General features: G+C 40.0%; 1 protein-coding gene across 5 annotated transcripts in view; it reads right to left on the bottom strand.

Moving 5' to 3' along the window:
- Dnm3 (dynamin 3) overlaps window positions 1-18,753 on the bottom strand; it is a 462,700-nt gene that overhangs the window by 331,731 nt on the left and 112,216 nt on the right. For all 5 annotated transcript variants that reach the window (XM_057769381.1, XM_057769378.1, XM_057769379.1 and 2 more), the window contains exons 3-4: window positions 13,491-13,640; window positions 12,257-12,460 (exon numbers count right to left, since the gene is read on the bottom strand). In XM_057769381.1, the coding sequence (XP_057625364.1) occupies window positions 12,257-12,460; window positions 13,491-13,640 (354 nt within the window). The remainder of the gene's footprint in view (window positions 1-12,256; window positions 12,461-13,490; window positions 13,641-18,753) is intronic.

The following is an 18,753-nucleotide window of genomic DNA, read 5'->3' as shown; positions in this document are numbered from 1 at the left end:
TAGAAAAGTGTGAGCAAGATGAGAGGGAGAGAAAGAGGGACGGAGGGAGGGGAGGGAGGGACGGAGGGATAGAGGGAGGGAGGAAGGGATGATAAGAAGGAGATCTAGAAAAGCAGGCCAAGAAAATTCAGATGTTATAAACAGAAGAGTTAGAGGGTTTCATTTGGTTAGTTGATCAGGTTTGGTCATATTTTATTTACACTGCTAAGAAACAACTACATGAATTGATTTGGGTTGTCTATTTAAGGGATGGCTGGCAGAATGTTTTCAAAATAACATTTGAAAGAGTTTCTGTATTAATAGAAACATTAAAAACATATGATCCTATCAGAATCTAAGAGTCGCTCGCTTTCAGTTTCTCGCATTCTCTCTGTCTCTGTCTTTCTCTGCTGTGTGTGTATGAGTGTGAGTGTGAATGTGTGTGAGAGCGTGTGTTTGCAGTTCTAGTGGTTGCATATGGCTTCAGACAAGCTAAGCATGCACTCTCACTAAGCAGTGACCCCAGCTCTCTTTTTACCTCTTTTGTGTTTTTCTTTTCGTTGTCATTTTTCGATAAGGTCTCCCTGAGCAGCTCCAGCTGGCCTTCAGTTGGTTCTGTCACCCAGGCAGGTCTTGAACTTACGATCCTCCTGCCTAAACCTCCAGTCAGTTGGCCTTACTTACCTATGCAACCAGGCCCAGTTTTAGTTGTATTTTTTATTTGAATTTTGAAAAAGGAAAGCCCCGAAAGCACAATTATTCTGTAATACTAAGATCACCTCCGTTGTTTTCAGTTTGCAGAGTAAAGTAGCACATCCACACATTACTGTAAAGAAAAACTCTGAGAAAATATTCATGTGGCTAATTTGCAATTAAATCAGCAGAAAAAGGGAGGAATGGGTTTTAAGTTTTTATCCTTTCAGTCTTTTCCTGCATTAAGTTTCTCCATCCCGACTCCACAGAGTAGCTAACATGTCTTTACAGTGACCCCCAGTGGTGACGGAGTGAATGTGTTGTTAGTGACCTGCATCTTCCTGGGCAGATGTGAGTCCACTTAGCAGCACAATGACCTCTCTCTCTCTCTCTCTCTCTCTCTCTCTCTCTCTCTCTCTCTCTCTCTCTCTCACACACACACACACACACACACACAAACATTCTCAAACTCTAGGCATATTCATGTTTTATGACCATGGCCATCTTATTTCATCAACCAAAATAGAATATGTACAAAATATACATTATTTAATTTTTTTCTGATGAAAACTTTACTACAGTATGTCTTATCCTGCTTTCTGTTGCCATGGTAAAACACTGACCAAAAGTAATTTGGAGGAGAAAGGGTTTATTCCATTTTAAGATTACAGTCCATCATCAAGAGAAGCCAGGGCAAGGAATTCAAGACAGGAGCTTGAAACACAAACCGTAGATGAATGAACGCTGCTTACTGGCTTGCTCCTGGGCTCAAGTAGAGTTTTGTATCTTAGACAGTCCAGGTCTACATGTCTAGATATGGTACTTGCTCATTACAGTGGGCTGGGTTCGTGTGTGTGTGTGTGTGTGTGTGTGCCACATACATAACTTGAACTCCTAGAGCTAGGGTTCCAGGCAATTGTGAGCTTCCTGACATAGAGGCTAGGATTCAAACTTAGAAGCCCATTTAAAAAATAAAATAAGTCTGCCCCAGCCATGCAACTGTCAACCACATTCAGAGAGACTAGTTTGGTCCTATTTGTTCCTTCCCAGTCCAGCTGGAGTTGGTGAGCTCCCATTAGCTCAGGTAGACTGATTCAGTGAGTGTCCCTATCATGGTCTTGACCTTTTTGCTCATATTCTCACTCCTTCCACTCTTCAACTGGACTTTGGGAACTCAGTCCAGTACCTCTGGTGCTAGTCTCTGTTTCTGTCTTCATCAGTTCCTGGAGGAATGTTCTATGGTGATATTTAAGATATTCATCAGTCTGACTACAGGTCAAGGCCAGTTCAGGCACCTTCTCCTCTATTGCTTTGGATCTTAGCTGGGGTCATCCTTTTGAATTCCTGGGAATTTCTCTAGTGTCAGGTTTTTTGCTAGCCCCATAATGGTTCCCTCAATCAAAATATCTCTTTCCTTGCCCTCATCTCTGTCCTTTCTCCATCTCAACTATCTCCTTCCCTCAAGTTCTCCTTGCCCCTCCCCCTTTTCTCTTCTCTTCCCCTTCTACCCTCCCATCTCCCCCCACCACTATATACTCCCAATTTTGTCAGGTGATCTTGTCTATTTTGACTTTCCAGGTGAATCTACATACGTTTTTCTTAGGAAAAAAAATAATAAAATAAGGTAATATGTACACAAGTGCTTTTTTTTTAAAGATTCCCCCCACTTTTTATCATTTCTTTTTTGAGACAGGGTTTATCTGAGTAGCCCTGTCTGTCCTGTTACTTGTTCTGTAGACCATGCTGACCTCAGACTCAGAGATCTGCTTGCTCTGAATGCTAGGATTAAAGTGGGCCCTCCTACATGACTTGACAATGAAGAAAATGTCCCACAGACATGGCTGCAGGCCAATCTGATGAAGGCAGTTCCTCATTTGAGGCCCTCTCTTCTTGAGTGTGCCAGGTTGACAAGGAAGACTAGCCATCACACACACAGCTCTAAATAATATTCAAATTACTTTTTTTTTTTGGTTTCTTCACCTTTATCCTCATTTAATCATTGCTGTGAATGTGTGTGTTTGCGTGTGTCATAGTAAGCAAGTGAAGGGTCGGAAGACAGCTTTTGAGAGCTGCTTCTCTCATTTCTTTTTGCATTTGAGAAACACCAGTTGGGCCATCTTGCTGGTCTTTAAGTTGCTTTTTCAGAGGCTGAGGTGAACGTTCTTCACTGCTCTTAGTCATGCCTGTTTATGCCAGAGATGATTTAACTCTTTGCAAATGGGCTGACTGATAACATCAGATTTAACAAATGTATCTGAATTGCAAAAGCATAAAACACAGATAAGATGAAAAACTTGCAAAATTAAATACCTGCAATGTAAAGTTACAGCATGCCTTTAAATGTCACATGACTGACTTTGGAGTCTAACAATAATAATCCATCTACTTCCTGTGAAAGTTCACTGAGAATGTAAGACCTTATGCTTTTATGGCCCTTGATGTCTGTAGAGTAAACACCCGATTTTTTCCCTTGTTCAAGCCTAGTCAGTGCTGAATGTAAATAATTGAACAGAAGTGATCTGAACAATCCTTCTAAAGCCACAAGTCTTTTGATTTTAGTCAATATTGTTAGCACTTATTCATTTGTGAAAGAAAAAAACTGACTTTATAGTTTTCAATCATGTTAGAAATAAGCTCGAAAGAGAATTATTAAAATGAAAATGTGCTACATACATTATTTCTCCTTACAAAGCAATACATACTCATATCTATTAATTTAATATCTGTTATTAACTGGAATCTATAGGGAAAGAGGGAGGGGGAGGGAGGAGGAAGGAGACAGATAAGAGCCTTCTTCCATAAACTAAGTAAAACTAGCCTTCTGTTGAGCTAAGTAAGGTCAATTATTATCCAATTCACAAATTATCTCAAGAGAAAATGACTCAGTCTTTCCCAGTCAGAGGCCTAACATTCTTCAAGGGCTGATTTTGTATTCCAGGAAGATGTGTAGCCATGCTCGATTCAGAGATGAAATTCACTTGTTTGAGAGATAAATCACCATGAAAGGAGTTTCCAGACCCATCTACCTCCCCATAAGAACTTTAAACAGCCCTCTATAGAGATGACAAGCTTGCTAGGTAACACTAAAATACTGCTGTGCTCCAAAGATAAAAAAGGACAGCAACACTCTTCCTGAGTAATGAACTTGTGTTCAAGTAATAAATCAGTACCACCACAAGACGTGGTGTCTCTTCTTGATGAATTGCCCCACTTAAGACCTGTAAGACACAGATGACCACCGTGAACAGAAACACGCCCTGAACAGAAGGACAAACATAGTGTCACTATCCACAAGCATTAAAACCTATCGAGAGAGGTGGGCCTTAGGCCAGCATAAAGAAACTCAGTGTGATGTTTAAAGTCATCTCCCTACTCATCAGTCTTTGAGTCTCCTTTATCTGTGTCCTTATCCTTCCTTTCATAGTGTTGAGGTGGAAAAACGATACAATCTCCTGTAACCAGCACTTGAACAGTGACAGTGTATCTCATCCCCACTTCCTTAAATCAAGCATTTACCTGGACTATTTATCCTGTCTTTCTCTTCTCTGCATTTAAGCCGTCACTGTCTCTCTTGTCAATCATTCCCATCATCAACACACAAGGATGTTGTAACATCTCCCATCTTCGAAAATGTCCTCTTAAACTTTCACCAGCATTGCTGCTACACTCTTCCTCCTGTCCACAGAAAACTTAAAAATGCTCACTCCGGTCCCTGTCTACTTCCTCATGCTTAGCATTTGTTGGACCCTAAGGATGTTTTCTTACCAAACCCTTCTTGTCAAAGTCACCAAGGACTTTTATGTGCCAAATGCAAAGACCAATTCTCCAATCCCAACTCCATTAGTGGAGAACCTAAAATTCTAGCTTATATTCCGAGACTAGAGATAGCGATGATGCAAAACCATTTATTTCACAGTTCCTTTCTTTCTGTTTACCACTGAATTCTCTAAACCTATCGATGGAAGAAAATAGAGAACAAAGAAGACCTCTCATACATGGGATCAGATCTACAGCACTCTGGGCAGTTTAGATCCAAGGTTGAACATAGACTGTGAAGACCTGACCAAAAAAGAGAAGCAAAGGAATATGGTACCCTCCCTTTTATGTCTTTCAGGTGAATTTATGCCACTTCATTGGGTCATAAAAGAAATGCCACTATCTACTGCTACTAGTTGCCATGTTCTACTTCTGGCTGTGTTATTGGGCTTCCTCACAGTTTCTGAGATGTAGACCTGGTTGACCCACCTACCATATCACTCTCCTTAACCTCACTATAGAATTTGGCAAAATCAGCAACATCCTTCCCAAAGATCTCTTTGTCTCAGCTTCTAGAATACAATGCCTACTTAGCTCTCTACCACTTCTCCATGACTTCTATTTATCTCCTGTTGCTAGAGGTCTTCTAGGCTCCTTCTCTGGATCTTCTCTTTTTTCCTATATACATTCATGTCGTAAATGATCACATCTGCAAGCTCAAGCCTTTAGATATTGCCTGAATGCCCCCTTGGGCCTGTTGTAACAAATGGGTGGCTTACAACAGCAGAAATCTGTTTTCCTAAAACTCTGGAAAATGCAAGTCAAAACTCAAGATGCCAGCTCTGCCACATTCCCATTAAAGCCTTAGGTGTCGCGGCGTAAATGAATGGAAGTCGGAAATTATAATAAAATATTTAGCTTTAATTAGGGAAAGACTCACAGAACCGAAGTTCCAGAGGAGAACAGGAAAGTAGAAGGGGCGGCTGGGAACATGCCCGCAATCTTTATAAGTAGAAAATATCCTCGGGGGACCCTGCCCCCTGCTAGCAAGGTGATTGGCTGGGTCTCCCCTACATCTCCCCTTTTTGTCTAAATAAGATAGAGCCAAACCAAATACAACTATATACAATAGAAACAAATACTAAACATTCTATTTCAAAGAATCTAAATAATGTAGAGAGTAACTACAATTATCTAATCTTTAACTCCGTCAAAGATCTGAGAAGGAAATTAATATTACCTAACAAACGAGAGATATCCAAAATGTGCAACAATTGACAGAGACAACTGACTACCTGGGCAATCACCCAAAGTCTCGTTTGTAATGTTGAGTCAACCAACTTTGGCTAAGACCTAACATAACTGACATACCATTATTAAAGGCAAGGAACTTTTTTAGAACTATCTTACCCTGTCTTGGCAAGATAAGACAATCCTGTTTTATCCATTTTTGGATATTTTGTATCTTTGTCAGCAGTTGAGGTATGGGCTTTCTTTAACCCAAAGGCCAGTTCTGCCAAGAAGACAAGCTCCCAGTGGAGTGTCTCTGGTGCTCAACGTTCTCTCGGGAGTAGAGTGGTGTTGCCAGGAGTAATTGTGTCTCGTTGGCACAGAATTCTAGGTTAGATTAAAGGCCATTTTTTTACAGTTCTTCGAAGAGGCTGAAGATCATACTATCTATACTAAATATAATCTCTATATATCTAAAAAACCTGATTAACCTAAAAATAAATATGACAAACATATAATTCTCAATACCTATCTAACTTGAAGACTAAGAAAATAAACAACTGTGCAATATATGAAGACAATGATCTTTAACTGTAAACAATGCCATTACATATCAAATGTAAACAATGTTATTATATAAATAGTATCAGAGGTAGAAATGTACATTGCAATATGGTAGATGTATCAATACAATATAGACAAAGTTATAAGCATACTCTTATACAAAAAAAGAGGTAGGAACACTCACATTTAATATTTAATATATCAATATACAAGAAACAGTACCAATACAATTTTTTAAAAACGCCCACAATCTTTATAAGTAGAAAATATCCTCGGGGGACCCCGCCCCCTGCTAGCAAGGTGATTGGCTGGGTCTCCCCTACACTTAGGTCTCTAGGGAAGAATTTTTCTTTGTCTTCTTCTAACTTCTTATGACTTCAGTCATCCTTTTGCTGTGGCAACGTAACTCCATCTCCATAGGGCCTTCTTCCCTGCCTCTCTGTGTCTCAAATATCCTTCTTCTTATGTCTATAAGAATACAAGGGCCTAAACCCAAGATTCCCTCAGGATCCTCAATTATACCCAAAATATGCAGACTACTTACCATACTTCTTTTTCAGATGTGTCTGTTTTGAACAAGATAATGCACATATTTATAATTAACTTCTCAACATAAACTTTCTAACTATATATTTGAATATCCTTCAGTCATACTTTGATGAAAATGGCCTCTCTGTGTCAAATAGTCTTAATTTAGTATAAAGTAAAACTGTCTAAAATAGACTACCCCTCCAAAGAAGAAGTGTATAATTTTATGCCTTGGTGGATATAATTCTAGTTCAGATATCCTTGAATAAAGAAGAGTCCCTTGCAGTCTAAGTAAGTCAACATTTTTAGTTAGCCAAGAGCAAATTTTTACAAAAGATATATATGGCATTGTGAGGAGAGACCACTTACACAGCCAATCAAATCAACCCTGAGGACCAACAGGCAAACAGATGTCACAGCTAGGCTGTCCTCACCATGGACTCAGAGGCTTCCGCATGCAAAGCTTCTGGCTACTGTGAGTGTGCAGAATGAATGGTGTCCGTTGGAATGCTGGAGTCGATACCTCTGCAAAGGCCATGTTTCCTGAAGCACTAAGAACATTGCCAAAAATGCCAAAATCAAGTTTTTCAAAGCTGGGTAATTAAAGGCAGGCTTGCAATGATCTGAAAGACATTTATCCCAGAAAAACAGATGAATCTTAATATTAAAAAAAAAAAAAAAAAAACCTGCTCTGGTGCCATCTTCAGTCCCCTGCTTTGCATTCATCTTGAAAACCAAGACCTCCATGAGCAGGGTAAAAACTGGCATCTTGGTGAGCCTGGACAAGGCAGATGGGGCAAGAAGTAACAAAAATACAATTCCAAAACAATTGCTATTATTTAACCTGTAGAACAGTTCTCTAAAATTTGCCATTCCTTGTTGCTCCTCCAGCCAATAGCCGCTGAGATACCAGCCCATTGGGGCGTGGTCTCTCTCCCTTTAAAAAAGCAGCCACTTCCCTCCTCCCTCTCTCTTACTTCCTGCTCCGCTTCAGGCGACTAGACTCCCTTCCTGATTGCGCAGAGGGCTGTTGTCTGTGACGGTGATCTGTAAGTTTTTTTCCCTTTTAAATAAATAGCCATTTTATTAATCATAATTCCAAACTGGTGTTTGTGACTTACGCCTTCGCTTTCAATTCCTGTAGCTTTTCCTGATTTAACCTGACTGGGAGCCTACTTGGTATGGAAGGTCTCTATCCTCAGGGAGTGTTTGTCAAAAACAATCAGTGGTAATTATTTAACATGGTAGCTGCTTCAGGCAGTTAGAAAAAGTGGGGCAAAGAAGCAGATAACCAAGAACTCAAAGTTTGGGATAAGGGGTTCAAAGGGCCCTTTTTATTTATTTTTTTTTTAAGATTTATTTATTATGTACACAGCGTTCAGCCTTCATGTATGCCCGAAGGCCAGAAGAGGGTGCCAGATCTCATTACAGATGGTTGTGAGCCACCATGTGGTTGCTGGGAATTGAACTCAGGACCTCCAGAAGAGCAGTCAGTGCTCTTAACCTCTGAGCCATCTCTCCAGCCTCAAAGGGCCCTTTTTAAATGTCTATACAAAACACAATCAGGACAGAAATAGGAAAGCCCTGGATTTTCACCTATCTGGGCTCTGTATTTGCAGGAAGTGAAGGGAAAGGGGTGGGCCTGCAAACTTGGAGCTCTATTGCCATATACAGGGAAGCCTCCAGCAAATAACATAAGGCTGATATAAGGCAACTGCTGTAGAGTCATTAGCCATCTGTGAAAGAAACTGAGTGGCCCTGGCGCGGCTGCATACAGCATAGAGTGCTGGTGTAGAAAAGTACTAACCAAACAAGGAACATCTGCAAAGAAAATCTCGGGGTGCAGAAGGGCTGGAATCTGCCCCCAGTGCTGGCCAATTACATTACTCAAACATCCCATCCTCTACAACAAAAATACACATGAAGAAATTATGACTCATGCACATGAAAATAACCAGCTAATAGAAATCATCCCAGAAGACATCCAGACATTAATATTAATGAAGACTACTTTAAATTTGTTCAAAGGACAAAGGGAATCATATTTGGAGAGCTAACAGAAAGTGTAATAAGGCGTTTTGCCAAATATTACTAGAGGGAATTTGTGTGTGTGTGGAGCTGGGAGTTGAACCCAAGGCCTAATGTATGCTGGTCGAGTTCTTTGCTACTGATCTAAGCCTCCAGTAGAACGTGTGGACAGGGCACAATGACAGGGGTACTGCAAAGCCAATATAAAAGGATGTGTTTGTACTTCATTCTTTAGGAGGTAATTTATGTGCAAACACTAATAGTAGTTTGTTCGCTAAAAGTTAATCATCATCCTAGATATCATCCGAATGACCGGCTAAGGAGAAATGCAAGACTCAGTGAACTTGGTGTCTGTGACCCACCATCACTATCCCATCACCTCCCACACCACCACCTACATCAGGCTAAGTTGGGAGATGAAATAGAGCAAAGAGCCAGCAGGAAGAACAGCAGAGGCAAGTGTGAGTGGCCCCCTGACCAGAGGGGTGGGACTAAACTTTGGAATGACTTTCCGTGAGTCCTCTGTCTCTTTGACCTGCTATCTAAAGACCAGATAGAAGACAGATATTCTAGATGCTAATCCATTGCCTTTTCAGATTTCTGGCTATCTGAAAACAAAAACCAAAAGCACAAATTAAAAATTCAATTCCTGGTTTTTGCCTATGTGATAGGTAGTGGGGCCACTTAAGAGGAATCAAATAGAAACTGATTATCAAAATTCTGAATAATTACAGTAAAAAAATTATCACAGAGATTAAATAGCAAATGTGAATAGACTAAAGAATCAACAAACATGAATATAGGTCACTTGAGATTTTTCTTCCCAGTCTGAGGGAAAGAATGGAGAAAGATAGAGGGTCAGAGATCCATGGGCATTCTCAAGCATATCACCAAAAGATGTGTAACGTTAGGGAGTCTCAAAAGAAGTGAAGGAAAAGGTGCAGGGAATAGTTGAAGAAATGTCTAAGGGATTTCTAGAAGTTAATGGAAAATATATATTTACACATCCAGGAGGCTCAGAAAACTTCAAGCAAATCCACTAACACCCGTAACTATACACATAAAATCAATCTATGTCTTAGTTAGGGTTACTAACACTGTGATGAAACACCGTGACCAAAGGCAAATTAGGGAGGAAAGGGCTTTATGTGGCTTACGAGTCCACCATCCTAGGGGCGGCACCACCTACAATGGGTTGGGTCTTCCCCGTCACTAATTAAGAAAACGCGCCTACAAACACAACCTATGGAAGCAAATTCTTAACTGAGGTTTCTTCCTTTCAATTGTACCATGCTGACATTAAACTAGTCAGAGCCACCTATCAGAGATGAAGTTTCATAAAAATAGCAAAAATAACATATCTACTGCATTTATTGACTCTTCGAAGAAGCACAGCTGAGTTTTGACTGCAGAGTTAGGGATAAATCATAGTTATGGAATAATAAAAAAAATGTCAACTGAGAATGCTCTTTCAAATTTAAAAAGTGAGACACTCCCAAATGAACAAAGAGTGAATCTCTTACTAGAAGACCCTCCACAGTACATTCTAGTCCTTAGAGAAGATGCTAACTCAACTCCTCATAGGTAAATAAATGGAAAGGATAACTACTAGTTGCATAGCCAATATAAGTTTGTTTTGTTGCTTATTTATAACACTTTATTCCATATCTTATTTGAAAGACACCTACAAAGGAACAGTTATATATTTATTTGGGTAGGTTTGTAATGTACAGCATCTGAAGTGCCTAGAAAATACTAGTATTGCTATCAAAAACCAGCAGAGTTCAGTGTACAGTTAAAATTAAGGTGACATTGATCCAAACAAAGTTGCCATAATTTAGTGTTAAGAGTATTCTTAGAGAAATCACTAAAAAAGATAGCTTCAAAAACAGGTAAGTGAATGACAAGAAACTGAAGTGACACACTGGGATCTGGACTGTAACACAAAGAAAGACATTATCAGAGCATCAAAGACATAGGATATAACATAAAAAGACAAAATAACAGATATAGATTTAAAGCTATGAGTAACGATACTGAAATTAAATAAATTAAGCACTCCAGTCAAAAGGCAAACATTAACGAAATTGATTTTATTACTCCCCTAAGGCTCATGGATCATCCAGAAAGAATGTAAGGGTTGGAAGACAGGCAGGAATGCTTGACAATGCCTTCTTCTAAGCAAAACACAGCATGGCAACTCTTCCTCTAAGCTTCAAATATATTGAGCATATGGCCTACCTTAGACCATCTCAAGAAAAAATATCAATTCTAGCAGCTCAGAAATTCTACCAACAGAAACAGCCGGGTCACAGCCCAGTTGTTGCACGGCGAGCTTACTAACTGCCAGATTCCAATCCTGCACATGTTCGGTGTTCCACTCTCTCAGTGAACAATAAACAGAAAGCCATCATGAATTTGACAGAGGTCTCTAGTATCCAAGACAGTGATCAAGGCAACCAGAAAATATTGCACTCTGAGATGAATTGCATTATAAAAGAAGAATCTGAAAAGTTCTAATTAAGATTCTTAATCATTGTACTCATGAAACCAAGAGCAGCATGCTATCTGTAAAATATAAAAATAACATTCATAAAAGAAGAAAGTGCTCTTCGAACTTCAAAAATTCTAGCAGAAATGAAAAATTAGAGGTTAGAATCTAGTTGCTAAATGAAGCAAATATGTAAAACCGAAAAGACTGAGAAGTGGATGTTAAAAGAGAAACAGTCCAAAAGGAGAGAATAAGAAATAGTAAAAAATAAAAATGAAGAGAACAAATAAATGTGGGCAATTAATCATAACAAAAGCTGGAAGTGCTAGAGTTGAGGCCCATACACCTCTGTGCTGAGAGCACACAGCTGAGAGGTTTTGTTTATTTCTTTACAAACACACACACACACCCACACCAAGGTATTCCAATAAGGTCTTTGAAGAAAGATTGTCATTTCTTAACTCAGAGAAAGGGAAAATTAAAACATCATCAGAAGGAAGAGATGTTTCAGAATTCTGACATTCAAATAACAAACAAAGCCCCTGATTTTATAATATATATCAAATAAATACAGACTGGATAATGTATGTTTGTTTTTTAAACTTTTCCTATTTTCAAAAAATAGTAAGCAAAAGACAATAGGAAGTATTCTAATTGTGACATTTGGGTAACTCCTATAATAACTAAGTAAATGGAATTCTCCTAGTGCAGAAATTTACTTTATTAGCCTTTAAAACTAAACACTCAATGAGGTTTGAAAGTGCCTATGTTCTTGGATTTCATTTAGTGACGTTTTTAATCATGTGGCATTTGGCTGTAGTCCCTAATTATTCTTCTTTCAGCACCTGAAATATAAAATTTTTACCAACATTGACCTTGTTGAATTTTATGATATTAAGTCATTAGAGTTTGGGCTACCTATAAACATGGCCAAAGCTCTTGCCACCTTGCAATGATTCTTTCTCATCATAATGGCCACATACTCACCTTGAGGATCAACTTCTTTAGCTAGCTTCAGTGCATCCGAGTTGGCAAGATCGGTGTTGGCCGGGGTGACAGCCAAGACCAGACAGTTCTCCCTCGTGATGAACTGCATGATCATATCTCTGATCTGATGCTCAATATCTGGGGGCTGGTCTCCCACGGGCACTTTCGTTATTCCAGGTAAGTCGATAAGCGTTAGATTTAACACTGCGTGGGGAAGAATGGGAGAGTCTGACAGATACCTTCTGTCCAAAACATACCCACAAGGTTGTCTAAAGACACCCAGGTGGCTGCATCAGCTGCCACTTAGCTCAACTTTACGTGTTGTGTATGTGAATGACTCCATCACAAGTGAGGAGAAGGAAAAGCATTGAATAGGAAAAGGGGTTGCTCGTTTCCTCTATTTTTACATGATTGAGCTAAGCCAAATGATCATCTTAACATAATCTGGAAGGCATTGATTTACATGCCTGGCAGTTTGCTGAGAGAGCTGCCATCCCTCACTGTCAGAAAGAGGCAGCTATAATTAAAACACCGAACAATACGTGCATATGCTGTCTGCCTCTCTTGTGTATTGCCTTCAAGTGGTACAAAAATTCTCAGGCTAACAGCTGCCCTTCCCCTTCAGAAGCATCATATGTTATTTGCAGAAGGTTAGCCACTTAGCCTACAGGAAAGATGTGAGCCATTTATGGAGCTTTGGGTGGAGTGAGCGGGCTATACCAGCAGACAGTGGCAAGGTGCCTCCAATCCAACCCGACTACTATCTCCTAGATGAGGGTGGCAAGTCCCTATGGGAATTTATGATGACTGTCTCGGGATAGAAATCACACTTGGATCCTCAGGAGTAAAATTAATAGAAATATAAAATGGCTACAGGGAGATCAACAGGGAAGGATTCAACCACATACCTCTAAAAATTTGGCAAAGACTAAAGACAATAATAATAATAATAACAACAACGATAATAATGATGTAAGTTTTTATGTGCCCAACTTCTGATTTTTGAAAGTTTAGAAATTTTTAGAAGGCATTTTTCTCAGTTCCCAAGTCAATTATGATGTTATCAGCCCCTCCTGCCACTCTCTAAATAGTCTTAGCTCTTTGAATTGTACCAGAGGTCCCACGACCCAAACAGCCCAGAGGCCCAAAGTGTTTGCATGTCCTATAATGAATGGGAATTTCTCTAGGGAAAATTTTTTGAGGAGAATAATTCAAATTTAAACATTATGCTTACCGTGTGGAGAGTAGACTCGTAGGTTGATGGGTATAGGGGAAATACCCTTATTCATTCCCGTCACTCGGTCTGTTTCTGCTTCAATCTCATGGCGAACTTCATCAAAATCTGTAAATTTTTTTCCTTTGCAATGCAGAAATTCAGCATATTCTAAAACAAACAAAAAACAAGAATTACAGACCAATCTCACTCATGAACATTGATGCAAAAATGCTCAATAAAATACTGGCAAACCGAATCCAAGAACAGATCAGAAAGTCATCCACCATGACGAAGAAGGCTTTACCCCAGAGATACAGAGATGATTCAACATATGAAAGTCTGTCAATATAAACCACCATAAAAACAAACTGAAGAAAAACAACCACATTATCATCTCATTAGATGCTGAAAAAGTCTTCGACAAAACACAACATTTGTTCATGATAAGGGTCTTGAAGAGAGCAGAGATACAAGGAACATACCTAAACATAATAAAGGCAATATACAACAAGCCAACAGCCAACATCAAACTAAATGGAGAGAACTCAAAGCAATCTCACTGAAATTAGGAGCAAGACAAGTTTTTCCACTCTCTACATATTTATTCAATATAGTTCCTGAGGTTCTATGTAGAGCAAAAAGACAACAAAAGGAGATCAAGGGGATACAGATCGGAAAAGAAGAAGTCATACCCTCACTATTAGCTGATGATGTGATAGTTTACATAAGCAACCCTAGAACTTCTACCAAGGAACTTCTGCAACTTAAAAACACCTTCAGTAATGTTGCAGGATACAAGATTAACTCAAAAAAATCAGTAGCCTTCCTTTACACAGATGATAAATGGGCTGGGAAGAAATCAGAGAAGTATCACCCTTCACACTAGCCACAAATAGCATAAAATATTTTGGAGTAACTCTAACCAAACAAATGGAAGACTTGCATGACAAGAACTTTAAATCTTTGAAAAAAGAAATTGATGAAAACACCAGAAAATGGAAAGATCTCCCATGCTCTTGGGTAGGTAGAATTAGCATAGTAAAAAAAAATGGCAATCTTATCAAAAGCAATATACAAATTCAATGCAATGTCCAGCAAAATCCCAGCAAAATTCATTACAGACTTCGAAAAAAACAATACTTAACTTCAAATGAAAAGGCAAAAAATCCAGGGTAGCCAAAACAATCCTCTACAATATAGGAACTTCTGGAGGCATCACAGTCCCTGACTTCAAACCCTACTACATAGCTACAGTACTGAAAACAGCCTGGTATTGGCATAAAAACTGATAGAAGAATTAATGGAACCAAATTGAAAACTCTGACATTAATCCACACACCTACGAACACCTGATTTTTGACAAAGAAACTAAAATATAAAAGAGAAAAAAGAAAGCATATTCAACAAATGGTGCTGGCATAACTGGATATCAACATGTAGAAGAATGAAAATAGATCCATTTCTATCTTCATGCACAAAACTCAAGTCCAAATGAATCAAAGACCTCAACATAAAGCGAACCACACTGAACCTCATAGAAGAGAAAGTGGGAGTACACTTGAACACATTGGCAAAGGAGACTACTTCCTAAATATAACCCCAATAGCACAGACAATGAGAGCAACAATTAATAAATGGGACCTCCTCAAACTGAAAAGCTTCTGTAAATCAAAGGACATGGTCAACAAGACAAAACAGCAGCCTATAGAATGGGAAAAGATCTTCACCAACCCCACATCGGACAGAGGACTGATCTCCAAAATATACAAAGAACTCAAGAAATTGGACACCAAAAGAACAAATAATCCAATCAAAAAAAAATGGGATACAGACCTAAACAGAGAACTCTCAACAGAGGAATTTAAAGTGACTGAAAGACACCTAAGGAAATCTCAACATCCTTAGCCATCAGAGAAATGCAAATCAAAATAACTGAGATTCTATCTTACACCTATAAAAATGTCCAAGATCAAAAACAATGATGACAACTTATGCTGGAGAGGATGTGGGGTAAAAGGGAACACTTCTGCATTGCTGGTGGGAGTGCCAACTGGTCCAGATCCTTTGGATATCAATATGGCAATTTCTCAGAAAATTAGGAAACAACCTACCTCAAGACCCAGCAATGCCACTTTTGGGTATATAACCACAAGGACACGTTTTATTATTTCTGCGGGGTTGGAAAGGAAACACAAGACACGCGGGGTCCCACGTAGGTAAACTTTTAATGGGAGGGACAGGAGTGAGGAGACGAAAGGGGAAAAAAGGGGGAGGCGGGTTGAGATGCCCCGCTTTTAAGGGGGCTCTAAATGTCTGGGAGAAAATGTCCTGCACATGCGTGGCTTTCCATTGTGCTGCTGGGATTTGTGGTCCACTGGGAGGCTGTATTCTTTGCACATGTGTGGCCTTGTCTCCAAAAGAACAGCAACATGTATTCAGTTGTGTTCATAGCAGCATTGTTTGTCATAGCCAGAACCTAGAAACAACCTAGATGCCCCTTGACCAAAGAATGGATAAGGAAAATGTGGTACTACACATGAAGAAAAAATTTAATGACATTTTGAAATTTTCAGGAAAATGGATAGATCTAGAAAATATTATATTGAGTGAGGTAACCCAGACCCAGAAAGACAATTATAAAATTATTCACTCCTAAGTGGCTTTTAGACATAAAGCTAAGAAAATGCAGCCTACAATTCACAATCTCAGAGAACCTAGACAACAAAGAGGACCCTAAGAGAGATATACATGGATCTAACCTTCACGGGAAGTAGAAAAAGAGAAGATCTTCTAAGTAAATTGGGAGCATGGGGACCATGGGAGCGGGTAGAAGGTGAGGGGGGAAGAAGGGAGGAAAAAATAAATAAAAGCTGGCTTGTCCATTCACACACACACACACACACACACACACACACACACACATACACGCACACACACATTCACACACATACATGCACACACACACACAAACCCAAAAACCACCTATTTCCTGTTACTTTATACCAAAATAAATTTTAATTAAATAAAAATGATTTGAAAAGCACTGTTTTCTGGCTATGACATGGCTGATGGAATCGTGAAACACATCAGTAAACTGACTGCAGCAGACCTGCGTGTGGAAGTAGGCCGTGAGAACACAGGGGTTGGTTGAGAAGAAGCGTGTCTTTCGATGTTTGTGGGGACAAAGAAAGCAAAAAGGATTGAGTATGTTTATAATACATGATGAACTGCGTCAAATTGTCAATGTTAAATTAATAAGAATGTAATGACAAAATCGTGAACAGCACAAATGGGGGCTTCCTTTGTTGCCACTAGATGGCACCTACTTGCTGTCTCCGCAGGGACCTAACTGATGTCCTTCAAGAAGATTGCCAAGCCGATGAGATTTTCAATTAGATTTAAATTAGCTCCTGGACTCCTGAAAACACTTTTATCATGCAACTTGGAGAGTCTACATGTGCAGAATCATCGGAAACCTCTGCATCCCACAAAAGGATTTGGGGACGTCTTTATTTACTTAGTTATTTGGCAAATCTTCATCAAAATCTACTTGAAGAAACTAGGGCTTAATAGAGGACAAGAAAAATCTCGTGGCTCCCAAGGTTAATATCTAATTAAGTTCGATAGTAGCAATGCGTGCATGCCAGATGATAAGGGTGACGGAGACAATAAAATGACAGGGGCGCCAGAGAATGTGGGACATTTTGGAGTAGTGTTCATTTGAGTAAGGCTTCTTTGATATAATAAAGCATGCTGGGCTTGCTGAGGGGGTGTGAGAAGGCCAATATGGCTGGAGATAGCGACAGGCTTGGATGATGGAGAGCCGTTTTACGGACTTTTATTTTCACCCCCAGTGATATGGTAGACTACAGAGGGCAAGGTTAGAAAGAAAACACAAGGCATTTGAAATGCTTATTGACACTGGCTGCTATGTTAAGGACAGACAATGGGGAGCCATAGGAAGTGGATGCTAGAATAATCCAAGTCACAGCTGAAGGGGCTTGAAGCAGAGGCGCCGAAGTGAGGTGTTAAGAAATGGTTGAATTCTAAAATACTTAGAAGGAAAAAGAAATAGGATCTGATCTGCTAATGGGTTTACAAGCAGGGCTGCGGGAAGAGGTGGTGACAATAGCTTCACGGGATTCAACCTCAGAAATCAGAATAATTCTGAAGTAGAAGAGACTGAGAGAAAGGGGTTGTGACAGGATGCAGGAGGAGGCAGGAGGCAGGAGTTTGGGTAGAGACTTACTGAGTTGCACACCCACCCCAGCACAGGAACACCTGCTCCAGCCAAGTGTTATTTATACTAAGGTTGCCTGTTCTGTTTAATCTAATGTGTGTCGACTCTGCAAACTTTCCAGAAGATGGCGGTCAAGTGCTTGCAGGGGAAAAAGGGAGGCTTTTTCTAATTAGCATGAAAATGCCTCAGGGGTTTCATTCCTGAAGTCTTTCATGCAGGGAGAAGTCTGAGCTAGATAAATATATACACATATATATCCTTTGCCCTGAGAGAGCAAAGGATCAGCACACTGGGCCCTAGTGTGATAATCAGGAAACGAGATGGTGAGGTGAGCGAAAACTGGAGAGGTGAGCTCAAGTCCTGGAAGGAGAACTTCCTGAAGGAAGTAGACTTTGCACTCCGCCCTTCAAGAAGCTGGAAAGTGAGAGAAAGGCCTGGAGAAAGGAATGGATGGAGGAAACGGGATTACAGAAAACTGAGAAGCCGGGACAGAGAGACGATGATCAGCTAAGCTTTTAGGGAGTTGCTGGCAGGACAGCTGGGGCAGAAGGTGAAGTCAGGAGAGCTCTTTGTAACACAAGCAAACTGACAGTGCATAATTCAGCCTTACAGGAAAGGTGAGGAGGTGAGCATGAGAAGAGACAGGTGCTGAAGTCGTGTCTTAGGGAGGAGACAAACAGAGGTCAGAGGGGAAAAGACAAGCCCACCAGCACATCTGTGGTGGAGCAGGAAGGAAACAGGAGAGGTTGGAGTGAAGGTGATGGGCGTGTAACACCCACCTGTGACCGGGAGAGCTTGTCCTGCTTGCCTGAAGTCAAGGACTTTAAAAACATTCCTGGGGTCAGTAATAAGACTCAGTGCCACCAAGGCTGAGGACCGGAATATAACCCTGGAATTCACGTGGTAGAAGGAAAGCACCTACTCCCACAAAGTATCCTCTGACCTACACACACACACACACACACACACACACATAAATAAATAAATGTATTTTGTTTTTAAATGGAGTAGAGAGATGGCTCAGTGGTTAAGAACACACAT

This window comes from Chionomys nivalis, chromosome 5, assembly GCF_950005125.1.
Source record: "Chionomys nivalis chromosome 5, mChiNiv1.1, whole genome shotgun sequence".
Taxonomy (NCBI): Eukaryota; Metazoa; Chordata; class Mammalia; order Rodentia; family Cricetidae; genus Chionomys; species Chionomys nivalis.
This window is presented reverse-complemented; position numbering and strand designations above follow the sequence as displayed.